At 40.3% G+C, this 26,845-nt stretch overlaps 1 protein-coding gene and 1 pseudogene across 2 annotated transcripts in view; one reads left to right on the forward strand and one right to left on the reverse strand.

Moving 5' to 3' along the window:
- Positions 1–2,971: 2,971 nt before the first annotated feature.
- Positions 2,972–26,845, reverse strand: part of GPR137C (G protein-coupled receptor 137C) — a gene marked incomplete at both ends in the record, with an annotated part of 49,368 nt that continues 25,494 nt past the window's right edge. The window contains 6 exons of the mRNA XM_080916623.1: positions 2,972–3,146; positions 3,993–4,108; positions 4,260–4,385; positions 5,477–5,626; positions 24,893–25,121; positions 26,708–26,751. Of these exons, the coding sequence (XP_080772749.1) occupies positions 2,972–3,146; positions 3,993–4,108; positions 4,260–4,385; positions 5,477–5,626; positions 24,893–25,121; positions 26,708–26,751 (840 nt within the window). The remainder of the gene's footprint in view (positions 3,147–3,992; positions 4,109–4,259; positions 4,386–5,476; positions 5,627–24,892; positions 25,122–26,707; positions 26,752–26,845) is intronic.
- Positions 13,830–14,593, forward strand: LOC308421016 (small ribosomal subunit protein eS6-like; annotated as a pseudogene). Its single transcript has one exon. The product of its transcript is annotated as a small ribosomal subunit protein eS6-like (transcript).

The following is a 26,845-nucleotide window of genomic DNA, read 5'->3' on the forward strand; positions in this document are numbered from 1 at the left end:
TTCATAGGACAATATCTTCACTGCCTTTGCTGCACACTGAGGATAAGTAGACTGGGGGAGGGGCAGTAAAAATGAAAGTAATTGAAACATCTTTGGTCTTTGGTTAGTTGGGAATGGGTTCTACTCTGGGAAAAGTAAGGGAGGAATAAGTACCATAGAGGCTCTTGATGAAAGGACAGCTGGGGTTATAGACTTGACAAACTAAGAGTCTCAGGAGGAGGGAATATTATAAACCACTTCATGAGGATTTTTCCTAGTTTAATGTTTGAATAAGTGTCTGCCTAATAACACTGCCATTAAAAACATGGTGCTTTATTTCAAACTGGCTATAATGTGTTGTGATCCAGATTTAATGCATTATTCACTAATTCATTTGTAATGAGAGTTTAAAAAAAAAAAAAAAGGAGTGGATTCCATTAAAGGACATTAAGAAAACACACCTTCAGATAAACATACTCTTTAACAGTAGCATTTTATTATAATTTAGTGAAACAAAGAAGTACATTCATTGGCCACGGCTATACTTTTGTAACCAGTTTGAAACTGACTGTATAGCTGAGAAACACTGTTAAACAATAAAAAGGCATTTACGAATAAAAAAAGCACTTTAGCTATAAATTACATTGTCCACAAAACTACAGTCAGCTACAGTAAGTGGTAAGAGTTTCAAAATTAATAGCAACACAAATGAAGTAAAATGATAAATATTGCTAATCGCTGTAGAGTTACACACTTCAGCAGTGAAATTTGATTTTCTAGTTTACGACTGAGGACGGGCTGGAACTGCTATGTGCTTTAGCGCAGTGGACGGGACTGTAGCCCTTGACTTGATAACAACTCCTTCTGAGACCAGACTTAAAGTGCTGCCAGTGCTTTTGAAATTGTAAGAAACACGGCAGATTTCTTTGGTGATGAACTCTGAGACGTGTGTGAGACAATTGTTAAGGGTTAGGAACTTTATAGACCAGGTGTGGAGGCGTACACCTTTAACCCTCCCATTCAGGAGGCCGAGACAGGGAATCCCTTGAGCTCCAGACCAGCCTGCTCTACATATCAAGTTCCAGGACAGCCAGGGTTACAGAGACATCTTGTTTCAAAAAAGAAAAAGAAAAACAAACACTTGAGTCGGTGATAAGTTTAATGAATTAACAAATCTTAAATTCAGTATAGTCAACCAGTACAGCCTTTATTGGGAGTGTAAGTAATCTCCGTTTGTCAACCAGGACGTTTGTATATAGAAGCTTAACTAGAAAAACAATCGTCTTGAACCCAGAGATTAACAAAGACAGTAGTGTTAGATACCAATCTTGTGTCAAACAACTGACATTCTGAGAAACCAAGTAACTGAAACCCACGGTTGTACACAATATTGTTAGGTTGTCACCCATGGTTGTAGACTATATTGTTAGGTTGTCACCCACAGTTGTAGACTATATTGTTAGGTTGTCACCCACGGTTGTAGACTATATTGTTAGGTTGTCACCCACGGTTGTAGACTATATTGTTAGGTTGTCACCCACGGTTGTAGACTATATTGTTAGGTTGTCACCCGCAGTTGTAGACTATATTGTCATATTAGTACCAAAGCTAGCTTCTGTACTATAAAAGTTTAAATGATTCGTTACAATAAGAACTTATAAACAAGTGTCTTGTGTATTAATTATGCTTCTGATTGAATTTAAAATCTGTTGTTCATAAAAAGAAGTGTGAGCTTTGTCCCATGTCAGAAGACGGGAAGGATTAACAGTGTGTTTTAAAGATACACACAATTTTGTGAGGTTGCCGCGGTAGCTCAAGAAGCTGAGAGAAAACGTAGGTGTGAGTACAAATAAGACAGTTTCTAGTCCCAGCTCCAAAGCCGGTGGCAGATCCTGTGTGACAGCCCCCACACTGCCCGTCTCCTCGGAATCTCAGGTACTTAGCATCTACTTTCTGTACAGACACAGGTAAAGTGCATTTAAAATTTTTCTGTTGTTTGGGCCTACTACTGTGTGTGTGTGTGTGTGTGTGTGTGTGTGTGTGAGCGTGAACACCAGGGTGCACACGAGTGTGTAGAGGCACACGGCTTACAGTGTCATATTTAAAATAGTTTTAATGAAATCCAAAAATATTCCAGTGTTGACCTCTTAATAGTTCTCCTGTTAATCCAATGCTGGAATTGATTGGATTTAATTTGGTTTAGGCCACATACAAGGTATGAAACATAAGACATAAGGTGGGATCATACGCCATATAAAGTGTTACACTTTAGCTCACTGCAAAAGGTCTTGTGATTTAATTTACCTGAGGACAGTCTTAACTGTAGGTAGGGTGAGCTCATCTTTCTGATAAATTCAATGGTTTTTGAAAAATACTGTTTTTAACTTAGCACTTTCTTTTTAGTGAAGACTCCCTAAATGCATCTGTAAACTTGTGTAGTTCCAAGACATTGTCCTGAAGCCCCTATGCAAAGGTCACTAGCTTCTGGAAGAATCATGCTGAAGCTCCTCTGTCATCACAGAGGAGCCACTTGGAAGAGTAATGCATTCGTAAGCCTAACTCTGCACTGGTCACACTTGGAAGCTGTTGCAGGGAAGGCAGAACACGCCATCAGGAGTTTAGGTTTTGATTTTTGTGGAAAACTGCCTCCTGAGTTAGCGTACAATAACACACTGGTGTGAATACTCATGTGTGGCGTTGGCGACTGCACAGTATTCTTTCCAAACACAGGGAAAAGTGCAAATATGCAAATGTGCACTGGATGTCCCGGAGTTAGGTTCCGGGTCATCGAGTACCTTAGCGTGTAATCTCTGTTCCTCCAAACGTCGTGATTCCCTATGCAGAGATCAGAGCACGGAGAACTTTGAGACAATTATATTAGTTTTTGTTGGTTGCGGTAGATGATGCAGTGTTGATGCAGATGGTTTTAAAGATGCTGAGTACACGTACACATTCATGAAGAACAGTCACGGTCTCTGCCGAGGGGAAGCCGTCAGTTCTGTGGGGCTATGTATAAGCTATGGTCCCTCATATCCAAGTTACTGCACGTGAAGAGCAAAGGGGCGGTGTCCGTCACGGGCCCATTCCCTGGGGGCGTGACCGTGTAGGTGCTGCTGCCACACCCAGCCATGGTGCCGTACCAGCCCAGCGTCTGTGAGTCTGATAAACTGCAACAACAATAAGGCAAACATTTCCAGAGAAATTCACAACACAAATGTATTCAAATAAATGCACAACAATACGACTTTCTACCAAGTTTAATGGCTTCTACTAATATCTCTGATCTGTAACTCGTATCACACACACACACACACACACACACACACACACACACACACACACATACACACACACACACACACACACACACACCCCACATATAAGATTCTCAAAAGTGGCAGAATGCGCCTGACAACGTTTTATTGTTGTGTACTGTGCTTTTTCTAGCACATCTGTATGCACATGTGTTCCTTTAGTACTCAGCACAAGCCATTAGGCTGAGCTATAACCACCGCCTCACAGGAAAACTAGGTTAAGTGGCTCCAGGTGAAGAATTACTGAAAATCAATCAAGACGAAGGAGTGCAGTTGGTGAATGACAAGGCTTCAGGACGGTGTTGGAAGTGGAGGGTATGAGGAGACCTGCTTTTTGATCTGGAATTGCACTGGAAACATAAACCAGATACACAGTGCACAGTAATCCTTCCATGCCCGTCAACATGCGTGGGAGTGCGTGCATGCTCTGACTGAACCAAGAAGGGGTCCTGAGCGGCAGAGTGCCACTTTACCCCCAACAGAGTCCAAGAAAGCTGACCGGCTTTAGGTCGGCTGATAGTTCTTTATGGAGCATGCGCGACTACACAGTTAAGCTAGACTGTGTTAAACTACAGTATTCCTGATGGTGTGTATAGATGTGCACTGCCAAATCACCGGTTCCATGGGTGTCTGGCAGCTCGGAGTTGTTCTTGCCTATCTATGGCAATGCTAAATCGGCAAGTGACCAGTTACATCTACCTTCCTTCCCGAGAGCTCCCCAGTCTTGGCAAGTCGTCGTCACTGTCGTACCGTCTCGGATTGTCAAAGAAGAAAGCCCTGGAGCTGTAGCTGCGGCTCATCACGCCAGCGGGCGCCTGTGGGCGGAGGTTGAAGACTGAGTGAAGGCAGACCCCACCGTCTATGAGTTTTAGCCCCAAACTTTGCTAAAAACAGGAACTCCGGATAAATATTCCACGCTTTAGAAAAAAACGAGATTGAGCCTTGGGGGATGTTAGGATGTCTTACCAGATTCTGGTTTAATCTCTGTGCCCGGAAGAATAGCGCCACTGACCATGCTGGTACATGCTCCCACAGAAAGAGGACCATTCCAAAGACAATGTAGTCCTCTCCATTTCCATCTTCTCTCCGAGCCTGTCCACAGAGCACAGCAGAGGAATTTTCACACTGGCTTTATACCATTTATATAACAAGCAATCATATACATCAAGTGTAAACACAAAAGGACTGAACTTTTCTGCATTTTGTGATTTCTCACTTAATGGTTATTTTTCCTTCAAGGACCATAACAGTAATTTAAATTTTATTACAATAAAACAAACTTTTTAAATGCATGAGCTTAGAAGAATAATTTTAGTCCTCCGATAATGCAGAATGATACCATTTGAGGCACCACAGCCTGAAGAGGGTTAGTTGGAAGGGGTTACTGTCACAGCTGCCCCACAGACACAGTAGCAGTCTGAGTTAGACATGCTAAGTAAATCTTCACGGCTGATTTTTAAAATACTCTTTGGGATTGCTCTGGACACTGACTTTGTTTCCTTTCTACCGGACGCTGGGGGAAGGGAAACGGGAAAGGATGTAAAGAGAACCTGCCACATGGAACTGCATGTGACAAGTCCATCTTCTTATTGGGGGAACAAAACAGTCTTCTAGACTGCCTTAGATTCAGGGCAAGTGAGACTAACACAGAGACCGAGCACGAAGCTGCCAAACTGTGTTAGGGAGGGAAGGAACATGCTTTGAGGGTAAACGCTGGGAACTGTAGCAAACACCCAGACATGCAAAGAACTACTAAGGCTCTTCGCTTTGCAAGGCAGATTAAAAACACAGTTTAAAGGAAGCACTTGTTTATATGTATAAAACTGAACAAAGTATCGATTTTTATAGTTTTCTTACCCTTACAGTACATTAGCCAGATTTTCACTGGCGAAATCCAGTCAATTTCTGAGAGATACCAAAACATCATCATTTTTAAAGTTCCTAACTAGGCTTATGAGTGAAAGGTTTCTAGCACTATTAATTACAAATTAACTTATTTCTTTGATAAAACTTTCTGAAGAATGATTTCAAGGTGTTACATGCAAACGAGAAAATTTAAGCAGTGTAAAACAGGGTTATTGAAAGCAGAGATTGCATGGAAACACGTCTGAGTCAAGTACCAAATGTCCTGACTTAATCATCCACTGTATTAACCGTAGACCGGTAAGGTGTCAGGCACGTACCTTATCTGAAAGATTGTCCCAGCCATAATGAAATGGACTCTCTAGGGTGTCCTGTGAGACGCTGATCACTACCAGATTGTAACAAGCTCTGGAAGAGTAGAGGAGAGTGACAACAGAGCCCACGATGACAGTCTGGTACAGGGACACGCCCTACAGAAAGGAAAGCACCGGCATCATTTCAGCACAGCCTCCTGCCAAGTCCCCTAGAAAGCGGTGGGCACCTACTCACGGAACCCTGGCTGCAATTCCTGCTCCTACAGCGACATGCTGTGTTTAATATGTGTTAGTGCTTTGCAGACTTGCCAAGTGGCAGCTGGAAGACTTCGTTTTACCAAAGTCCCCTTATTCCTTTGGTAATACAGGAGCAGAGAAACTGGCCGATGGTCCGAGCCAGAACTGATTCTAGTCAGTGTAATCTAATCAGGGTGGGAAGGGGAAATGGAAACACTTGTCCACTTCATACACTCTTTTTCCTGTTACAAAGCAGGAACCAAACCTCAGTCCCTTGTATATTTGCTGCATTTTATTAGGAAATGATGGTGCTTTGAGTGATAGATACTATGTTGCTGACTGAGCTTTCAAATGTCTAAAGTATTATCATATACAACTTCCTGGTTTTCAACTGTATTGAGTACAGGAAGGGGATTATGATACTGTTTGCAAGGATTCTCAATCTGGTGTTTTTATTTGAATACAACTGTTTTTCTCTGTAACCCAACATATTTTTCATGTGAGTTAAAAACATTCTCAGGGGTGATGCCATTGTTAAAGATACTGATCCACTCCAAGTAAACACTCAATATGGCAATCTTGTCACTAGCTTAAGGGACACTTACAGCACTTAGCCCACAAGGTCCAGGGTTGGTATATGATCTGCAAGTCATAGGGGAGTGCTCCAGGAGGAGCACTGTCCTCTGACCTTGTGATATTCAAGAAGAAAAAAAAACAATGTATAATTGTTTGGCCAGAATTAAACTTCATTTTATACAATAACATGTTTGGAGCCTGCTTCCTCTTTATTGTCTTCTGGAGCCATGAAACTCACCCTGATGGGAGGGCTCCTTGTGCTGTGTGTGCTGGATCATGGTCATCAGTGACGAACATATCCCTGATAAGAACTCACAGCAAAGAATGACAGCCATTCTGTGTTTAAACAATGCCACATGGCCCTAGTACGACGGCATTGTTTTGTGGCTAGGAAGCAGAATTAACCTGATGTGGGCTTGTTTGCTGATCTGAATCTCCATTCCATGCACGATGAGAAGAGTACCTCACACGAATGAGCCGCAAGTCTAGCTCAGTAGCTCAGCACCCCTGACTTCTCTGAGTCAGTTAGTTACTTCTTAAACTCTTGTGGCATCAGGACACATCCTGTTGCATTTAACGTTCCATCTCATGACAACCAGTGATTTCAAATACTAGAGGTTATATCTCAATATTATGCTCTGTTAAACAAAGTTGAAATTCACCTTTCCAAGAAAAAAAATAAGAATGATTTCAGTTCAGGTGGGGAAACCACCCAATAAAAACCACTGTTATCTCAAGTGTAGCATCCAGGAATCCAGCAAGGATGTTAATGCTAACACTTGTTCTCTTGTTGGATTGTCTGATTTTTCTTCAGTGGACTTAGTGGAAGAAGAAAGGTCCACATTTGGATGATTAAGACAGCCTTCCTGACACTGCTACTTCCTTAAACTGAGTTGTTCTTTGTACGTGTTTATTAACTTATTGAGTATGGTAAAAAAAAAAAAAAAAAGTTTTCTTAGGCTTTCAAAATTGTAATGAAGGCTATTTTAAAAAATAAAATTTGGAATACCTAAAACAAGTTTGTATAATTTGAAAACATGCCATCTTTCCCAGAAGCACATATAATGGATAAAATCCCTCCTGTTATATGTAGGCAATTACACAAAACCTATAGTTTGTTTTTTTCTAAGTTTCATCGAGTTCAAATATTCCATAAAATCACTAACAGCAATACTGCTTGTTGTACAAAAAAAAAAAAAAAAAAAAAAAAAAAAAAAAATCCAACCCTGCATCTGCAGTCACCGGTCATGATTCTTTTGTCTAGAGACAGATGTCTCATTACGGCACGCTCCCCAGTTTACACATTGGTATAGTTATTAACTTCTTCTAATTTTCACTTTATATTTCAATTATGGCAACTACATTACATCTTGTTTGTTTTACCGCTTTAAATGGATTGATTTCAGGATAGATGACAGTTATTAAAATACTTATTACTAGGACCAGCGGTAGGGTAAACCAGATAAATGTGCCTGTTGCCAACACAGGACTCCACATGACAGAAGAACCGACTCCTGCAATTTGTCCTCTGACCTCCACACATGTGCACTCATGTGGACACGCACACACAAAATAAATATAAAAAATTAAAAAGAAGTTTTTCATAAAAGGCCGGCAAAATCATTACTGTCACTGACCTCCCCATAGGAACAATGTGGATTAGAGGCCTCTGAAAAGAAAGAACTAAAAGATAACGATACTTGGAAAGGTGTTGTCAGTAAAGTTTATTCTTTGAATTAGCCAAATATAACAACACGTTTATTTGTTAATACATAAAAAATTAAATTTTAAAAACTTAAAGATTAAAATGCTCAGTAATATGCATTTAAATTTTTCTGACTCCCCAACTCAATAAAAACATTAATCTAGAATCAATCCAGAGTTTAAAAAATTATAAGAAAATGTCTCACCATGCCCCTGGCTTTTGAACTCTCCAAGCTCCAGTAAAAATCTATCTTAGCCTCCTGAGTAGCTGGAACTACTCTGTGGCGCGGTGCTCAGACTAGACTAAAAACCATATCATTGAAAAGCATGTTAAGAAAAATAACAAGAATGCTCTGCGAATTACATTAGCCACCAAAGTACAAAGTCACACACGCACACACACACATACACCAGTGAGAGAGAGAGAGAGAGAGAGAGAGAGAGAGAGAGAGAGAGGTGGGGGTGCTTTGTGAAATAAATAAGTAACTGCTCGGAAAAAAATGCGCTAACTCTGTCTAAACCTATGAAGAGTCTAAGGTTGTTTTTAAGGGGGAAATGGGCAAAGAATCAATAGCAATGAAGTAATTCATAAAAACAACTTACAGACAAATTAATTGTCTAAAACAATGGAAGAGTAACAGTGATTTAGAAATCAAATGGGAATTAGCCTACAAAGCACAGGGTTAAGAAATGGAAAACCGTGCAGCCACTGTGCGGGCCAAAGTCCTGCCAGGACGCAGGTCACCATCACGCAGGTCACCATCACGCAGGTCACCATCACTGGCTCACTGCTCTTTCGCAGCCCAGTTCTGTTCTTCCAATTCGTTTCTCCCTCTTCAAGCTTCCCACAAGCAGAGTGGAAGAACGTGGCCTTGTTTGCAGGCTTCACCCGCTGTGCGTCTGTGTCACCAGGGCAAGGGGGACCAAGTCTTCACAGTTTGCCACAGCTTTTCTCGATTTCGTAGCCAGAAGGCAAACTGCAACAGTTAATTACACTAACTGACCATGCGGTTACCTCAGTTTGTTCATGTGATGGCTTGTTCACGTGTATTTCTCCCAACCTTATGTGGATGCAGGCTTTCCCTTCTTTTGGGCAGATACTCAGTTTCTGAGGTGTATAGTAGGTAGAGGTTCGGCTGCTTTCAGAAACGATTATGCCTTCTTCCAACATGGATTCGCAATTTTTTACTTCCATCCGAGTCTGAGCTCCAGCGGCTTCTTGCAGTTGTCTTGTCCCAGGCCCCATCTCGGTTGGCAAGGCTTTTACTCCCAGGTTTGCTGGTAGATGTGTAGCAGTGTCTTTATGGTCTCTCCACGATCACTCACGGTGCTGACTTTTTTTTTGGCCCTTTATACATTTTGTCAACAATCTATTCAAATCTTCTAACACCTTCAAACAAAAGTAATTAGGTTATAGATTTTTATACGTGTTGGACACTAGCTCCTTGTTAGATATATGCATTCTAAGTATTTTTTGAAGCCTGTGGTTTGCATTTTCTTATTCTTGCCTTTTGATTATGTTTTAAGTTTAATTAAATCTAATTTATTGACTTGAGTTTTCCTTTGTTATTACCTTCTGTGGCTTAAGTAATATTTGCCTGACATAACTTGAACAGGTCTTCTTTGTTTTCTTTTAGAAGATTTTGACTTTTTTCATTTTGAATATCTATATCTACCTATCTATCTACCTATGTATGTATGTATGTATCTATCTATCTATATGATGGATCTAGGATGTCCTACTGTATTCCATATGCATATTCAATTTCTCTGTCTCTACTGGTTGAAAATAATTCCATTCCCATTTGGAGTGTTTTATCATATTTATCAGAAATCACAACACAACATGAGTATGAACTGATGTCTAAATTCTTATTCTGTTCTAACTGAGCTATTTGCCTATTCTTATTTTCAAAGCCACTGTATTATACTAAACTCACAAATAAAATTCCCACGTATCTAGATGAGCAGACACCCAGTTCTACACCGCACATCTCAGTGAGCGTCTGCTGTGCGGTTTCACTCACATACACACGGAGTTGAAAGTAGAAGAAAAACTTTATCTTTTTTCCTCTTTCACGGCTCACGTGTGCTTCATCTACATGCCATCCTTTCCCAGGGTCTGCTCTTACCCTTCCTTAGTCTGTTGTCTTTTTTTTTTTTTTTAAATTACTTATTTTATGTATATTATACACTGTCGCTGTCTTCAGACACCAGAAGAGGGCATTAGATCCCATTACATGGTTCTGAGCCACCATGTGGTTGCTGGGGTTTGAACTCAGGACCTCTGGAAGAACAGTCAGTGCTCTAAGCACTGAGCATCTCTCCATCTTTCTTGGTCTGATTTCTAAATGTCATACTATATCCATACTTATTAGATCTCTCTGCATATAAACACACTTATGACATAGGCTAGGATCTGCATATGAGGGAGAACATGTGTGACCTCACTTATTAATATACATTCTAAGTCCCTTTATTTTTTTTATAAATTTCATTTTTACAGCCAAATAATATTTCATTTTGTGAATAAATCACAGTTTTATGATCACATTTCATATGCTGATAGACATTTAAATTGGTTCCATTTCCTTGGTGAAATATGTTTTATTCCAACACCAATAAATACGAGTGTAGAATGGAGTTCTCTGGTATAAGCCCAGGAGTGGAATTAGTTGGGTTATGTGTCAGTTTTATTTTAATATTTTAAGGGAACTCCAAGCTGATTTTTATCATCACTGTATTAATGTCTACCCCCAGCAGCAGTCACTAAGAGCTCCTTTTCTCCCACATTCTCTCCAGCAGTTGTTGGCAGATTTCTGATGATAGCCACTCTGACCACAGCACCACACCACAGTAGGTTAATTTGCATTTCCTGAACCCAAGAATGTTGAATACTTTAAATTAGTTTTGGGGCTTTCTTTCCTCTTTTCCTCCCTCCCTCCTTTCCTCCTGTCCTTCCGTTCATTCCTTCCTCCCTTTCTTAAAAATTATGTTTTATTAGCCCATTTGTGAATTAGCAGTTTTATTTCCTAGAATTTGATTTTTGCATTGCTTTGTAAAGTCTGGGCATTAGCCCCTATTAGAAGCATAGCTGGTGAAAATGTCCCTCTTTCTCTGGGCCGCTGTATGCACTGTGGATTTTCCTTTGCTGTGCAGAAACTTTTGAATTTCAGTTGTTGACACCTGGGGCTTCCTCCTGTGCTACAGAGATTCTGTTCAGGATGTCTTTCCCTACCACAGTGCCTTCTGAAGAGTCATCCCCGTTTCTCCTCACAGTTTTGTCATCTCAGATTGTAGAATATCTTGACAAGATTTAATCTGTGTTCATTCTTCTGTGCACAGACATGCGGTCTTGCCAGCACCATTTATTGAATGGATCATCTCCTTGACTTCCTGTTGTTACCTCATTTGTCAGGAGTTAGATGGCCGCAGCTTTGTTCGTCCATTTCCACAATGTCAGTTCTGTTCTGCTGATCCGCTTGTCTAGTAGCACATTCTTAGTTACTGTAGCTTTTGAATATGTTTCACAACCATACATCATACATCTTCCCTTCCAGTTTCACACTTAGGTTTACATGAAATGGTCCTGACTTCACCAGTAAGTGCTCCACAGTCATCTATGGTCATGAACCTCAATGAACATTACAACTACAGAAAACTTTCATTGCCCCCCAAAATTATAGACCCCTCCACTAATTTAAGTACTATTGGTTCTTTGCTTTTTTTCACACAAATTTTGAGATTGAGTTAATTAAAGAATGTATAAGCCCAAAGGCTGCTCTACCTAGAACACTCAAGACACAGCTCCATGCCTAAGCCCTCTTAACCCCCACTCGGACGCCAGCAAGTCCAGCAGCTTTGAGCTCTGCCCTGCCCTATCTGGGCTCCATCTTCCTTTCAGTACACCTCCACCTACAATCTCTGATCAGCACACTGCTCTCCACCCCACAGCTCTGCCTGCCTCCCAGGAGACCTGCTCCAACCCGAGACACCCTACTAGGCCAGCAAACACGAGAGTCAACAAGATAGTGAAAGGCAAACTCAAGAACATAATCAGTAGAAACCAGCACAATATGCTACCATCAGACCCCAGCTCTCTTACTGCATCAAACACTGGATAACCTAATAAACCCAAAGAGCAAGATTGTGACTTTAAATCTTATCTCATAAAGATGATGGAGGCCTTTAAAGAGGATAAAAATAAATCTCTTAAAGAAATACAGAAAAACACAAATAGGTGAAGGAAATGAATAAAATGATTCACAGCCTAAAATGGAAATAGAAGCAGTAAAGGAAACACAAATGGAGGAAACCCTGAAGATGAAAAAACAAACAAACAAACAAACAAACCTATGAAGAGAACAGGAAACAGAAAATAACATACTTTAGCAAGGAAATGTAACCAATCTAAATGTCCATCTGAAAGCATCACCTGTAGAATACAGGAGCTCGAAGAGAGGATCGCAGGCACAGAAAATACCATAGAAGAAGTTGATATACTGGTCAAAGAAAATGCCAAATGTAAAACGTTTCTAAGTCAAAAAACATCCAGGGAATTTGCCACACTATGAAAAGACCAAACCTAAGAACAATAGGAATAGAAGAGAATGAAGATTCCCAATTCAAAGGGCCAGAAAATATCTTCAACAAGATCACAGAAGAAAACTCCCCTAACCTAAAGGAAGTGATGTGTGTAAATGCACAAGAAGCCTAGAGACTAGAAAAGAAAATCCTCCTACCACATAGTAATCAAAACACCTTATTACAGAACAAAGAAAGAAGATTAAAAGTGGCAAAGGAAAGTGTAAATATATAAAGTAAAATAAAAAGGTAGACCTATCAGAACTGCACCTGACTTCTTAACAAGGACTCTAAAAGATCCTGGACAGATGACTTGTACACCCTAAGGGATCAAAGATGCCAGCTCAGACTACTATATCCAGCAAAACTCTCAATCACCATAGATGGATAAAACAAGATATTCTGTGACAAAACCAATTTAATCATATCTTTCTACAAATCCACCCTACAGCAGATACTAGAAGGAAAACTCCAACACAAGTTTAACTACATCCAAGCAAACACAAGAAATGAATTATCTCACAACAAGCCACACACACACACACACACACACACACACAGGAACACCTCAAATTTCAAAATAGCAGGAACTAAGAATCATTGGCCATTGATATTTCTTAACATCAACGGCTGGAAGCCACCAATAAAAAGACACAAACTAACTGACTGGATAAGTAAACAAGATTCATCATTCTGCTACATACAAGAAACATACTTTAGCAACAAAGATAGACACTGCCTCAGAGTAAAGGGGTGGAAAAGGTTTTCTAAGAAAAGGGTCTCAAGAAACAAGCTGGAGTAGACATTCCAATAGTAATAAAATAGACTTTCAATGAAGAGAAATTAAGAGATGGGGAAGGACACTTTATACTCATCAAAGGGAAAACATTAAGATCACATCTCAATTCTGAATATCTATGTCCCAAGTCTAAGGGTACCTATATTTATTAAAGACACTTTACTAATGTTCAAATTACACATTGAGCTCCACACAGTAGTGGGGACTACAACACCTCACTCTCACCAGTGAACAGGTAATCAAAACAAACTGAACAGAGAAACAGGGAAACTAACAGATGTCACGAACCTAATGGATTTAACAGACATCCATAAACCTTTTACCCCAAAACAAAAGAATATAGCTTCTTCTCAGCACCTCACAGAACCTTCTCCAAAATTGACCACATAATCGAGCATAAAGCAAGCCTCAGCAGACAGGAAGAAGATAAAAGTAATCCCCTGGGGCCTTTTTGTCAAAATGAAGCTCAGTGTCTCCTTCGCTGCCACTGGCTGTCAGAAGCTCATTGACGTGGGTGACGTAGGCGAGCTTCGTACGTTCTGTGAGAAGCGCATGCCCACAGAGGTAGCTGCAGGCGCTCTTGGTGAAGAGTGGAAGGGTCATGTGGTCCGGATCCGCGGTGGGAATGACAATCAAGGTTTTCCCGTGAAGCCAGGCTTATTGACCCATGGCAGCGTGCGCTTGCTGTGGAGTAAGGGGCGTTCCTGTTATAGACCCAGGAGAACTGGAGAGAGGAAACCCAAGTCCGTTCGTGGATGCATTGAGGATGCCAATCTGAGTGTTCTCAACTTGGTTATTGTAAAAAAAAAAAAAAAGAGAGAGAGAGAGAGAGAAGGATATTCCAGGACTGACAGATACTACTGTGCCTCGTCGGCTGGGACCTAAGAGCTAGTTGAATCACGAAAGCTTTTTAATCTCTCCAAAGAAGATGATGTATGCCAATATGTTGTCAGGAAGTCCCTAAGCAAAGAAGGTAAGAAGCCCAGGTCCAAGCACCCAAGATTCAGCTTGTTTTTCCACGTATCCTGCAACACAAACGCCGATGCATCGCTCTGAAGAAGCAACACACTAAGAAAAACAAGGAGGAGGCTGCAGAACAGGCTAAACTTTTGGCTAAGAGAATGAAGGAAGCCAAAGAAAAGCGCCAGGAACAGATCGCAAAGAGATGTAGGTTGTCCTCGCTGAGAGCTTCTACTTCTAAATCTGAGTCCAGTCAAAAATAAGTCTTTCAGAGGAACAAATAAATAGACCTTGAATCTCAAAAAAAAAAAAAAAAAAAAAAAAAAAAAAAAAAAAAAAAGAAAAGAAAGAAAGAAAAGAAAAAAGAAAAAAGTAATCCCTTGCATTGTCAGATCATCATGGTTTGAGGCTGGACTTGAACAACAACAAAAACAACAGAAAGCCTCACACTCATGGAAATAGAGTATCTTTCTACTCAGTGATCACTTGGTCAGGGAAGAAATAAAGAAATGAAAGACTTTCTAGAATTCAGTAAAAATGAATGCATTTTTATATACCCAAACTCATGGGACACAATGAAAGCAGTTCTAAGAGGAAAATTCATAGCACTATGAGCCTTCATAAAGAACTGGAGAGACCTCAGACTAGCAATTTAACAGCACACCTGAAAGCTCTAGAACAAACACAGCCAAGAGAAGTAGAGGGCAGGAAATAGTCAAACTCAGGGCTGAAATCAATCAATTAGAAACAAAAAGAATACAGAAAGCAACAAAACCAAGAGCTGACTCTTTGAGAAAATCAACAAGACAGACAAACCAAACCCTTAGCCAAACTAAGTGGCAGAGACAGTATCCAACTGAACAAAATTAGAAGTGAAAAGAAAGACAACAAGAGAAGCTGAGGAAATTAAAAAAATTATTAGGTCTTACTCAAAAGCCTGTACTCCACAGGAAAATCTAAACGACAAGGATAATTTTCTAGATACATACCACTTACCAAAGTTAGACTATCTAGATAGTCCCATAACCCAAGGAAGTAGAAGCAGTCATTAAAAGTTTCCCAAGCAAGAAAAATGCAGGGCCGGATTGTTTTAGTGAAGAACAGCTAATACCAATACTTGTCAAACTATTCCATGAAATAGAAACAAAAGGAACATTACCTGTTTCATTCTCTGAGGCCACAGTCACTCTGATACCTAAACCGCACAAAGATTCACCAAAGAAAGAGAACTTCAGACCAATTTTTGCTTATGAATATTGATGCGAAACCTCAGGTGACAGCAGATGCTGGCGAGGAAGCAGAGAAAGAGGAACACTTCTCCACTGTTGGTGGGGTTGTAAGCTGGTGCAACCACTCTGGAAATCAATCTGGCGGTTCCTCAGAGAATTAGAAATAGTTCTACCTGAAGACCCAGCTATACCATTCCTGGATATATACCCAAAAGAAGCTCCACCATACCACAAGACTACGTGCTCCACTATGCTTATAGCAAAACAGCCAGAAACTGGAACCAACCTAGACGTCCTTCAACCAAAGAATGGATAAAGCAAATGTGGCCCATTTACACAATGGAATATTATTTATCCATTAAGAACAAGGACATCATGAATTTTGAAGGCAAATGGATAGAATTAGAAAAATATTATCCCGAGTGAGGTAACCCAGACCCCAAAGGACATGCATGGTATGTGCTCATGGATAAGTGGATACTAGCTATAAAATACAGGACCTAAAGGTCTGCTATACCCACAGACCTAAAGAAGTTAAATAAGAAGGAAGGTTTGAGCACGGATGCTTGACTCTCTCTTAGAAAGGGGAACAACCATAAGATGCAGAGGGGGAGGGGGAACTGAGTGAGAGAGTGGGGGAGGGGAAGGGCAGGAGCAGGTGTGAGGAGAGGGAACTGAGTGGGAGAATGGGGGAGAGGGCTGTCCCCAAAGCTGTAGTCTGATTGAGGAATCTGTTCCCTAACAGGGCAGGTAGGTTCTTTAACAATTGAAGAGTAGGATGTTCCTAAAGCTGTAACCTGATGTAGAATCTGTTCCCCAACAGGGCTGCCTTGTCTGGGAGAGGATGTGCCTCATCCTGCAGGGACTTGATGTGCCAGGGTTGGGGGATACTCAGCAGGGGCCCCACCCTCTCAAGAGAAGGGGATGGAGGATTAGGGAGGGAGTATGTAAGGAGGAAACTGGGAGGAGCCAGTGTTTGGGATGTCAATAAATAAATTAACCAAATAAATAAGTAAATAAACTCTAAGAAAAATTTAAATAAAAGAATAGAACTAAATAAAGAGCTCTTAAGGAAAAACATTTACAAGATGGCTGACATCTGGGCACATTTAAGTGTCTGACTTAGTAAGTTAACTAACGGCTTGTTCATGTTTAGTTTTAAGTACGTTTATGGGGCAATGGTTCAGTTAGTTTACTGCTTGCTGTGTTCATTATGAGAGCAGGAGTTGAAGTCCCAGCCCCCACCTGAGAATCAGTGCAGAGCTGCCCTGTGCCTACAATCCTGTGGCTTGCAAAGCTGGAGGCCGAGTTCCTGGGACCTGTGTTAGTTTTGCCAGATGGGTGAGTTCCAGGCGCAGCAGGGGTGTTACAAAAATAAGATGGAGATTAAGTCAAATCTAAGTATGCTCCATACTGTCCCTAGCTGTTCGTCCTCCCACAGGTATGGAAGAGACTGCTGCTCACCGGTCACAACATTTCCCAGTGGTTATCTCCTCAGAAAACAATGCAGATGACACATCAGGTATCTGGACCTGTCTGAGGAATTATTTAGTGAACTACACATTCAACACTACATGGAATTCTCACTTAAACACTACACATAATTCAAATGAAAAAAAATAGCTCATAAAAATAAGTCAAGCAAAAGCCACAAGAAGCGTAAATCCCAGTGTAACACAGAAGTGTAACACCCAAGAAAACACGGCTCCTCCAAAGAGGATGGATTCCTATAGTCATGGCATCTGCTTAGACTGAGTTGGGTGAACACCAAAGAACTCAAAATAACAATTATAGGCAGGTTAAAGACATGCACAGCCTAACAAGGAATTTGGACGGAACGCAAGGGCTATTTAACAAAATAGCTGAAGAACAAATCGAAGAAAAACCAGCCTTAAGTCTAGAAATATACAACAGCATCAACCAAAACAAACCACAGTCAAGTAAAAACCCTGTGGAAAGTCTCAGCCATAGAGAGATCAAGGATAGAACAGAACCGGAGTCTGCAGACAAGAGGAGGCCCCGAGACAACCCAGCAAGGACACGCCCCCAAAGTACTTCTTTATTAGGAAACACGGTGGCTGTCCTGGAGGAATCCTTACATGATTAATTGATTTGGAAGTGAACACAATCACTCCCCCCTTTCTTATAGGACAGTACTTTTTACTTGTTAGGCAACTTTAGCAGGCAAACAACGGCCATTCAGACTTGGTATGCAGTCATATCTTTTATGTATACAAAATAAGCCTATACCTTTAAATGAAACAGTTACCAATTAAATGAGATTTGAACTTTCAAGTGAAAATTAACTTCTGGGCAATCACACACATTTGCATCCACATGTAACGTTTTCTGCAAACCAGACTTTCCTGATTAGATGGTGAGAGGTTGGCATGTGATTTGGGACTCAACTTTATGAAATACAACATTTTAAAAAAGTTTACTTACTCACTTTACAACCCAATACCAGCCCCTCTTCTTCACCCAAGTCCTCTCTCCCATTCTACCTTCCCTCTGGTGTCACCCCACAGTGTCACTGTGGCACGAGGCACGTCTCCTACTGAGGCCAGACAAGGAAGCAGGTTAGGTAGACAGGCAATGGGCTCAGGGCCAGCCCCTGCTCCTGTGGTGGGGGTGGGGACCTGCGTGAAGACCAAGCTGCCCATCTGATAAGCAGAACCCTTTGAAGATCTCTGATAACGTTTTCCCAAATGATCAAAGCATAACCTTACAAAAGTTTTCCAAGTATAAAATAGACTAATAAAAAAAATCGCTCATTGCTTTAAATTTTTCATGGTAACTAATCTTTCAGAAAGTGCCACTTCTGAGTTTTGGTATAATGTTATAAAATATCTATAATTATCTGAAAAAATGTTAAAGTTCTACATTTTAAGTGCGTAACTGTATAGATCTTCTGAATTTATTTCAATCTGAATAATATATCCCAATACAGTGAGTGGAGGAGACATGAGGCCCAGATGTCTTCTGCTGAGTCAGACATCAAGGAGACTCGAATTGTATAGCATGTCAATCTGCTAATTTCTAAAATAAAATATAATTACTATAAAGGTTATTGATTTTATATTTAATTGGTTTGTTTTTCAATGATTAACCGCTTAATATTTTAACTTTTAACATGTTCTTTGGTAATAGGAACATATTACAAAGCTCCTTGAGATTCTTGTTAATATTTAGGACTCTAACTGTCTCAAGATCAGTTTGAGAACCACTGCTCTAAATATTATAATGTATACCCTTAACTTACTTTCTATATTATCCTACCATTCATTGTTGATAGATACGACATATAGAGAACATTACCTATTGCATGTACATATGTAAACCTCACATTCTATATTCTTAAAACTGAAGAAATTCTGTTTGTCTGCATATTAACCATGGTGTTATTCATGTCTAAAGATCTGAATTCAAGTCACGTCATTTTTTTACAGAGCGTAGAGGGTTCTTAGCTTTTCATGTGGTCCAGGTGTGCTCACTGTTGTTTCTCAAGAATATTTCAGGCTGGGCGTGGTGGTGCACACCTTTAATACCAATACTTAGAAGACGGAGGCAGGAAGATATCTGAGTTCAAGGTCAGCCTGGTCTATATAAAGAGTTACAGGACAGCTAGGACCACATAGGGATACGCTGTCTCCAACAAAGCAACAACACCAGAATCTCAGAGTTGTCAGTCTTCCTTCCAGAATTTGGGGATGTTATCTGTGATAAGTGAATACCATCTGAATCCCTGTTCCTAACGTGATGATTCCTTTTTCTCCGACTTAATTTAAACAACATGACTACAATGTGCTTAGACATTTTCTCATGTATGATCTGTGTAAATCAAAGTAGATGTGGATTTTCTTGAAATTATAAATCTGTTTTACAACAAAATTGGAAAATTTAAGTAATTTCTCCAAATACTTTTTCCAACTTCATTCCCTTTTCCTTTGGTTACTCTAAATATTGATCTGTAGGTTTTGATCATTATGTTTTTTTCTGTGTTTTCCTCACCATTCTTTGTTCTTAAGTTGGTTAATTTCCATTGGTTCAATCCTTAAGTACACAGACTCTTTCTCTCTAATGCAGTCCAAGTGACTTGTTAAGTTTTAGAATTTCTATTTGTTTTTATAATCTATGTTTGTCTTAAGAATTCCTATTTAATCAAAATGTGTTTTCCTTTATACCCCTGAATACACAATAATTTTTTTGACAAATCCAAGATTTATGTCTTCTCATGAGGAGATGTCTTCAACCTCTTTGATTGTTTTCTGAGTATGTGTTACATCTTCCACTGTTGGTGGGATTGTAAGCTGGTACAACCACTCTGGAAACCAGTCTGGCGGTTCCTCAGAAAAATGGACATAGTACTACCTGAGGACCCAGTTATTCCACTCTTGGGCATATATCCAAAACATGCTCCAACATATAACAAGGACACATGCTCCATTATGTTCATAGCAGCCTTATTTATAATAGCCAGAAGCTGGAAAGAACCCAGATGTCCTTCAACAGAGGAATAGATACAGAAAATGTGGTACTATTAAAATCAATGAGCTCATGAAATTTTTAGGCAAATGGATGGAACTAGAAAATAATTATCCTGAGTGAGGTAACCCAATCACGACAAACAAACAAACAAGACCCCACATGGGATGCACTCACTGATAAGTGAATATTAGCCCAAAAGTTCTGATTACCCAAGATATAATTCATAGACCACATGAAGCTCAAGAAGAAGGAAGACCAAAGTGCAGATGCTTCAGTCCTTCTTAGAAGGTGGAACAAAAATATTCACAGGAGGAAATATGGAGACAAAGTTTGGAGCAGAGACTGAAGCAAAGGCCACCCAGAGACTGCTCCACTTGGAGATCCAGCCCATATACAACCACCAAACCCAGACGATATTGCTGATGCCAAGAAGTACATGCTGACAGGAACCTGATATAGCTATCTCCTGAGAGGCTCCAGAGCCTGACAAATACAGAGGCAGATGCTCACAGCCAATCACTGAACTAAGAACAGGGTCCCAAATGGAGGAGTTAGAAAAAGAATTGAAGGAGTTGAAAGGGTTTGTTCGCAACCCCATAAGAACAACAATACCAACCAACCAGAGCTCCCAGGGACTAAACCACTATCCAAAGAGCACACATGGACGGACCCATGGCTCCAGCTGCACATGTAGCAGAGGATGGCCTTGTTGAGCATCAATGGGAGGAGAAGCCCTTGTTCCTACCAAGGCTCGATGCCCCAGGGAATGTCAGGTTCAAGACCTAAAAATGAAATTAGAAACAATAAAAAAATTACAAATGAAAGCAACCCTGAAAATGGAAAACCTAGGGAAGAGATCAGGAGCTACAGATGCAAGCATCACTAACAGAATAAAAGACATAGAAGAGAGAAGAGAGAGTCTCAAGGCATAGAAAATATTATAGAAGATATTGATATACTGGTCAAAGAAAATATAAAACATAATGAGTTTCTAACCTAAAACATCTAGGGAATCCAGGATACAATAAAAACAAACAAACATAGAATAATAGGAATAGAAGAGAGAAAAGATTCCAAGCTCAAAGGATCAGAAAACATCTTCAACAAAACACAGAAGAAAACTTCTCCAACCTGAAGGAAGAGATGACAATAAATATACAAAAAGCCTATAGAACTCCAAACAGATTGGACCAGAAAATAAAATCCTCCCATTACATAATAATCAAAACATTAAATGCACAGAAAAAAGAAACAATATTAAAAGCAGTAAGGGAAAAAGGTCAAGTAAGATATAAAGGCAGACTTATTAGAATTATACCAGACTTCTCCCCAGAAACTCCAAAAGCCAGATCCTGGATAGATGTTATGCAGACCCAAAGAGAACACAAATGTCAGCCCAGGTTACTAGACCTAGCAAAACTCCCAATCACTATAAAAGGAGAATCCAAAGTATTCCATGACATAACCAAATTAAGAAAAAAAATCTACTAATATACCCCTATAGAGGATTCTAGAAGGAAAACGTCAATTCAAGGAGGGTATCTATACCAGAGGGGGTGGTGAACAAGACATTAATCAATCTCATAACAAACCCAAATGGATAGAATCAAACACACTCATAATACCACCTCCAACAACAAACATAACAGGACCTAACAAACATCTGTCTTTAATATCTTTCAATATCAACACACTCAATTCCCTAATAAAAAGAGAGGAGCTAACAGACTGGGATACACAGGCAGGATCCAGCATTTTGCTGCATATAAGAAACACACCTCAATGACAAAGAAAGATGCTACCTCAGAGTAAAAGGCTGAAAAAGGTTTTCCAAGCAAATGATCCTAAGAAACAAGCTGGAGTTGTCATTCTAATATCCAATAAAATAGGCTTTCAACTAAATGTTACCAAAAAAGATGGGGAAGGACACTTTATATTCATCAAAGAAAAAATCCACCAAGAGGAAATCTTAATTCAGAACATTTATGTCCCAAAGCAAGGGCACCCACACTCATAAAAGACACTTTAATAAAGCTCAAACTACACTGACCAGACTCCTAGACAATGAGCCACCAATCAGGCAGCATATGTGGGCTGGTCCAAGGCCCCAACACTAGAGCAGATAAATATTTGTTTTAATGGATATTTTGTTTATTTACATTTCAAATGTTATATCTTCTTTCCCAGTTTCCCCTCTGGAAACCCCTATCCCATTCCCCTTCCCCTACTTCTTTGGGGGTGCTCCCTGACCCACCCACCCACTCATTCTCACCTCCCCACCCTGACATTCCCCTACACTGGGGCACCAAGTCTTCCAAGGACCAAGGGCTTTTCCTCCCGTTGATGTCCTACAATGCCATCCTCTGCTACATATGCAGCTGGAGCCATGGGTCTCTTCCTGTGTACTCTTTGGTTGGTGGTTTAGTCCCTTGGAGCTCTGGGGTTGGGGGGTGGGATTCCTGGTTGGTTGATAATGTTGTTTTTTCTATGGGATGCAAACCTCTTCAGCTCCTTTAATTCTTTTTTTAACTCCTCCATTGGGGACCCCGTGCTCAGTCCAATGGTTGGCTGCAAACATCCTCTTCTGTGTTTGTCAGGCTCTGGCAGAGCCTCTCAGGAGACAGACATATCAGGCTCCTGTCAGCATGTACTTCTTGGCATCAGCAATATTGTCTGGGTTTGGTGGTTGTATATGGGTTGGATCCCCATGTGGGGCAATCTCTGGTCGGCCTTTTCTTCAGTCTCTGCTCCACACTTTGTCCCTGTATTTCCTCCTGTGAATATTTTGTTCCCCCTTCTAAGAAGAACTGAAACATCTGCATTTTGGTCTTCCTTCTTTTTGAGCTTCATGTGGTCTGTGAATTGTATCTTGGGTGTTCTGAGCTTTGGGGCTAATAGTCACTTATCAGTGAGTGCATACCATGTGGTGTATTCTTTTGTGAGTGGGTTACCTCACTCAGGAAGATATAGTCATGTTTTTGATAAAATAAAATTCTTGACTAGGGTATAGTGAAGGAGGACATAAAGTTGTGTTTACTCCAGGTTCTACATATAAAAATCATGGTAACATTATTGCTGTTTGTTTGTTTCAGTGCTGGAGATGAAACCCAAGGTCTTGCCACTGAGCAGCAGGCACTGCTGCTTCCTTTACAACGGAAATGAGACTCTTTCGTATCGCCACGTTTATCAGTCAGCCTGCAGACCGCTGCTCTGGTGCGAACAGAACACGCTAATGGACAATATCAGGGAAGCTAAACAAACCAAGAACCACCTTCCCCCAAACTGTTATGTAAAAATTGTGTTCCCGTTTTCTAATAAGACCCTATAAACCATGCCAAAGCACAATGATAAAGATAATGGCTAACGTTTCTATTTTTAGCGCCAGATTAGATGCGGTGATTTCCCACATACTATTGTTTTATCTTTAGTGCACTGCTAGGAAGACAGTTACAGAGGTGAAATCATGTGTTGGTAAAACCCAGGTATCCTGATCCTACAGCTTCAATGTTTCCCCAGTTAATGGTTTGACCCATGTTAATTTATGGCACAAATGTGGTTACATTCTAAAGCCTCAAAAAGACACAGGAAGGAAGTGGCTTCACTTTACTTAGAATCCACATCTCTATATATACAATATGTGTACACAAATGGCAGCTCATAGAAAGTGACCAGAGCTCTCAGACACAGATTCTATACATGTATATATATGCATATGCATTCACACACACACACACACACACACACACACACACACACACACACTATACACACCCCAATATCCACATATCTTCAAACTCATACTCAGTGCCACTCATACACTGTGATGAAATAATGACCATCGGCCGACACCATCAGGCACCCACGTTAGAGACTTCCGAGGCTCCTCGTTGGTGTCTTAACGTTTACTTACCTTTCAAAGCAAGAAAAAGAAGAAACAAGGCACGACGGTTTCAAGTGTGGCATTTCATACGTACATATTTAATAATATGGAGTAAAATATCACTTCTAAGCCATCACACAAATAGACACAATCTTGGCTCCATGGCATGGTACTCTGCTAACCCAAGTGTGTGTGCACATTATCTGGTGAGTATGCTTTGTGGCAACAGTAGTGCTCTCACTGGACAGAATTAAGTTCTCTCTGCAGCGCTATGCTTTCTTCTGTTTAGAACAAGCCTTGACTTTTATTACTTAAAAAGGCTTCATATTTAATCACCTTTGACTCTATGTTTGCACCGTTAACACTGTCACAATTTTCTGCTCCTCAGAAGGAAGCACGCTTGACCCTGTCTCAGATACACAGCACACACGGAGCCAGCAGAAGTTCTGCTGAGGTGCTTCTGTGTTTTACACAACCTCACAGGGACCCTTGAGGTCCATCAGGTCATTTCGGTGCGTTCCCAACTTTGGTATAAAGGTGAACAATATATTCAAGGGATTTGAGATGGCACACTTTTGTGAGGTCTATGCTGTAGGAAAGCCGTGACCTTGTGCTGAATGCTGGCCCATCCTGAGTGCTTCTGGGCACTGTCCTAGGAGGAGAGTAAGATGTGTTTGATTCATTCACACTTGTTCTGGCTTACATTTGACTAGCCTCTAACACAGAGTCACAGAAACATACCTAATTGTTTAGGAAGACCTGAAATTTGGGCTGGAGAGATGGCTCACAACTATTGTGAACATTTTAATTGACTTTTAATTGCTACAACTATTTTTCATGTTAAAATTGAGACTGCTCTTCAGAGTACTCTTTTAAAAAGCGACAAAAAGCTTCCACTAAAGTATGATCACTAGGATTAGGATTTGAAATTAGAATTTCAGGCATATTTAAAGAACTATACTTACCTTTGATTCGAGGTAGACATTTGCTGATGACATTTTTGTAATTTTGCATATGTAATTAACTAAAGAGATAGCACAGAGAATAAACAAGCTATCGTTAATTAACGCTCGAATAAACACAGTCCATTTCAATTGATTTTCGGGGACATCTCCATGGACTAGCATTGCACAGGTCAAGTTCACTGCTAAGAAGAGAAGGCTTGCTAGTATAAAGACCAAATGTAGTAGAATTCTGAAAGAAAAAAAGGTTATTTGATGTTTATAAAACCATTGAGAAATTTGTGTTATTTCAGGGACAAGAATTCTTTCAGCTTAAAATGCTTATAGTTTCATTAAACACAAATTTAATTATCTCCCATAGTTGCTTGAGATGTCTGCCATTATGAACTTAGTATATGAACTATTTCAAAATGCACAGACTCTAAATCATTACCTTATAAATAATCTCATGTAAAAAAAATAAATATTGACCTGGGGAGTTGAAAAAAATATTGAACCATTTTAACAGCATTATGGGGAATCATGACTTTTTATTTTTATAAATACTGAATGCAGTTGCATTGGCCTTCTAATAATTGTCAGATTCTTAAGATTAGTCTGAGAAATTAATATGCTGTGCCTGATTAATTCATCAATCTTAAGAGCTATGGGAAATAGTTTTAAACAATGTCTGAGCCTATGACCCGATTAAAACAAACATGTTTCAAACGTGACCAGAAGAGAACTCTGGACCGGAACATGCAGTTCTCAACACCCATCACAGACCGGAACATGCAGTTCTCAACACCCATCACAGACGTCTTGTCAGGTCGCTCATCTGCACCACGCAGTAGTCAACTGCCACGGTGTGAAAACAACCCCAGGACAAATACATCTGTACCCCCAAAATAAGTATCTTTGCATTCTAGCATCTTCTATCTTGGATGGCTTTCAGTAGACACCATAAGCCATCCACCCGTGGAGGTAATTCATTGGAGAGAAGTGGAAAGCCATCAGTATTCAGAAAACTTTGAGCATATGAGTAAAGTAAAAAAAAGAGCTTGGAAGATTCCATGAAGCAGCATTGGGAGTGCTTGCTGTGCAGTCTAGATTGCTTTCCTCCCTTAGTCTCTCCAGTGTGGGTTACAGTCTGCACTAGCACATGGGGTGAAATGCTGAGCCAAATAATAAAAATATAGTCTTAGAACTTTAAACCAAAAAATGACCTTGAAATTATGTCATGTAGTGAATCAGAATAGTTTAGGAAACCAAAGCTCAGAAGAGTTGAGTTAGGAGAACGGGGTCTATAGCCCATGTCTTTGGTCTTATTTTCTGTTCCCTCGGTTGAGAGTAACCAGTACAGAAACAGTGCTTAGCTTAGGAAACTGATATGCATTAGCTTTTAGATATGTGAACTAATAGTGTGGCAGGAAGAAGAAAGGAGGAGCCAGGAGGGAAAGGGAGGGGGGACAGAGCGAAAGATGGAGGGGAGGGAGACATGAGTGTGAGTCCCGTGGCTGTCACCACTGAAGAGAGAAAGTCAACCACTGCGTTTGTTTCTTTGAACTGACCAATGACTTGATTTTCTGTAAGACTACAAAGGTACCCTTAGCAATTCCTTCCTTCGCCTTCATCAGCCAACTGTTAACATACTCACTTGGAGGGCCTGGAGAGGAGGCCAGCAGTTAAGAGCACTGGTCAGATTTCTGACATATGTACAGGACAGCTCAGAGCGTCTGTAACCCATACGTGTGGTGCACAGACACACATGCATAAAGTAAGTAAATCACAACAGTTACAGATCTTTCAGACAGACAATCGGACACTTATGAGACTTACTTGTGTTTGTCAAGCTCAGTGGCACATCTGACTTTACATATAACCTATAAAGAGAGCATAAAGATTTTAAAAACACGTGTAATACAGATACTTTTCAACTTACTTTGACTTTATGCTTCCAGTGACGCAACTATAAAG

The sequence above is a fragment of the Micromys minutus genome (assembly GCF_963924665.1).
Source record: "Micromys minutus genome assembly, chromosome: 5".
Taxonomy (NCBI): domain Eukaryota; kingdom Metazoa; phylum Chordata; class Mammalia; order Rodentia; family Muridae; genus Micromys; species Micromys minutus.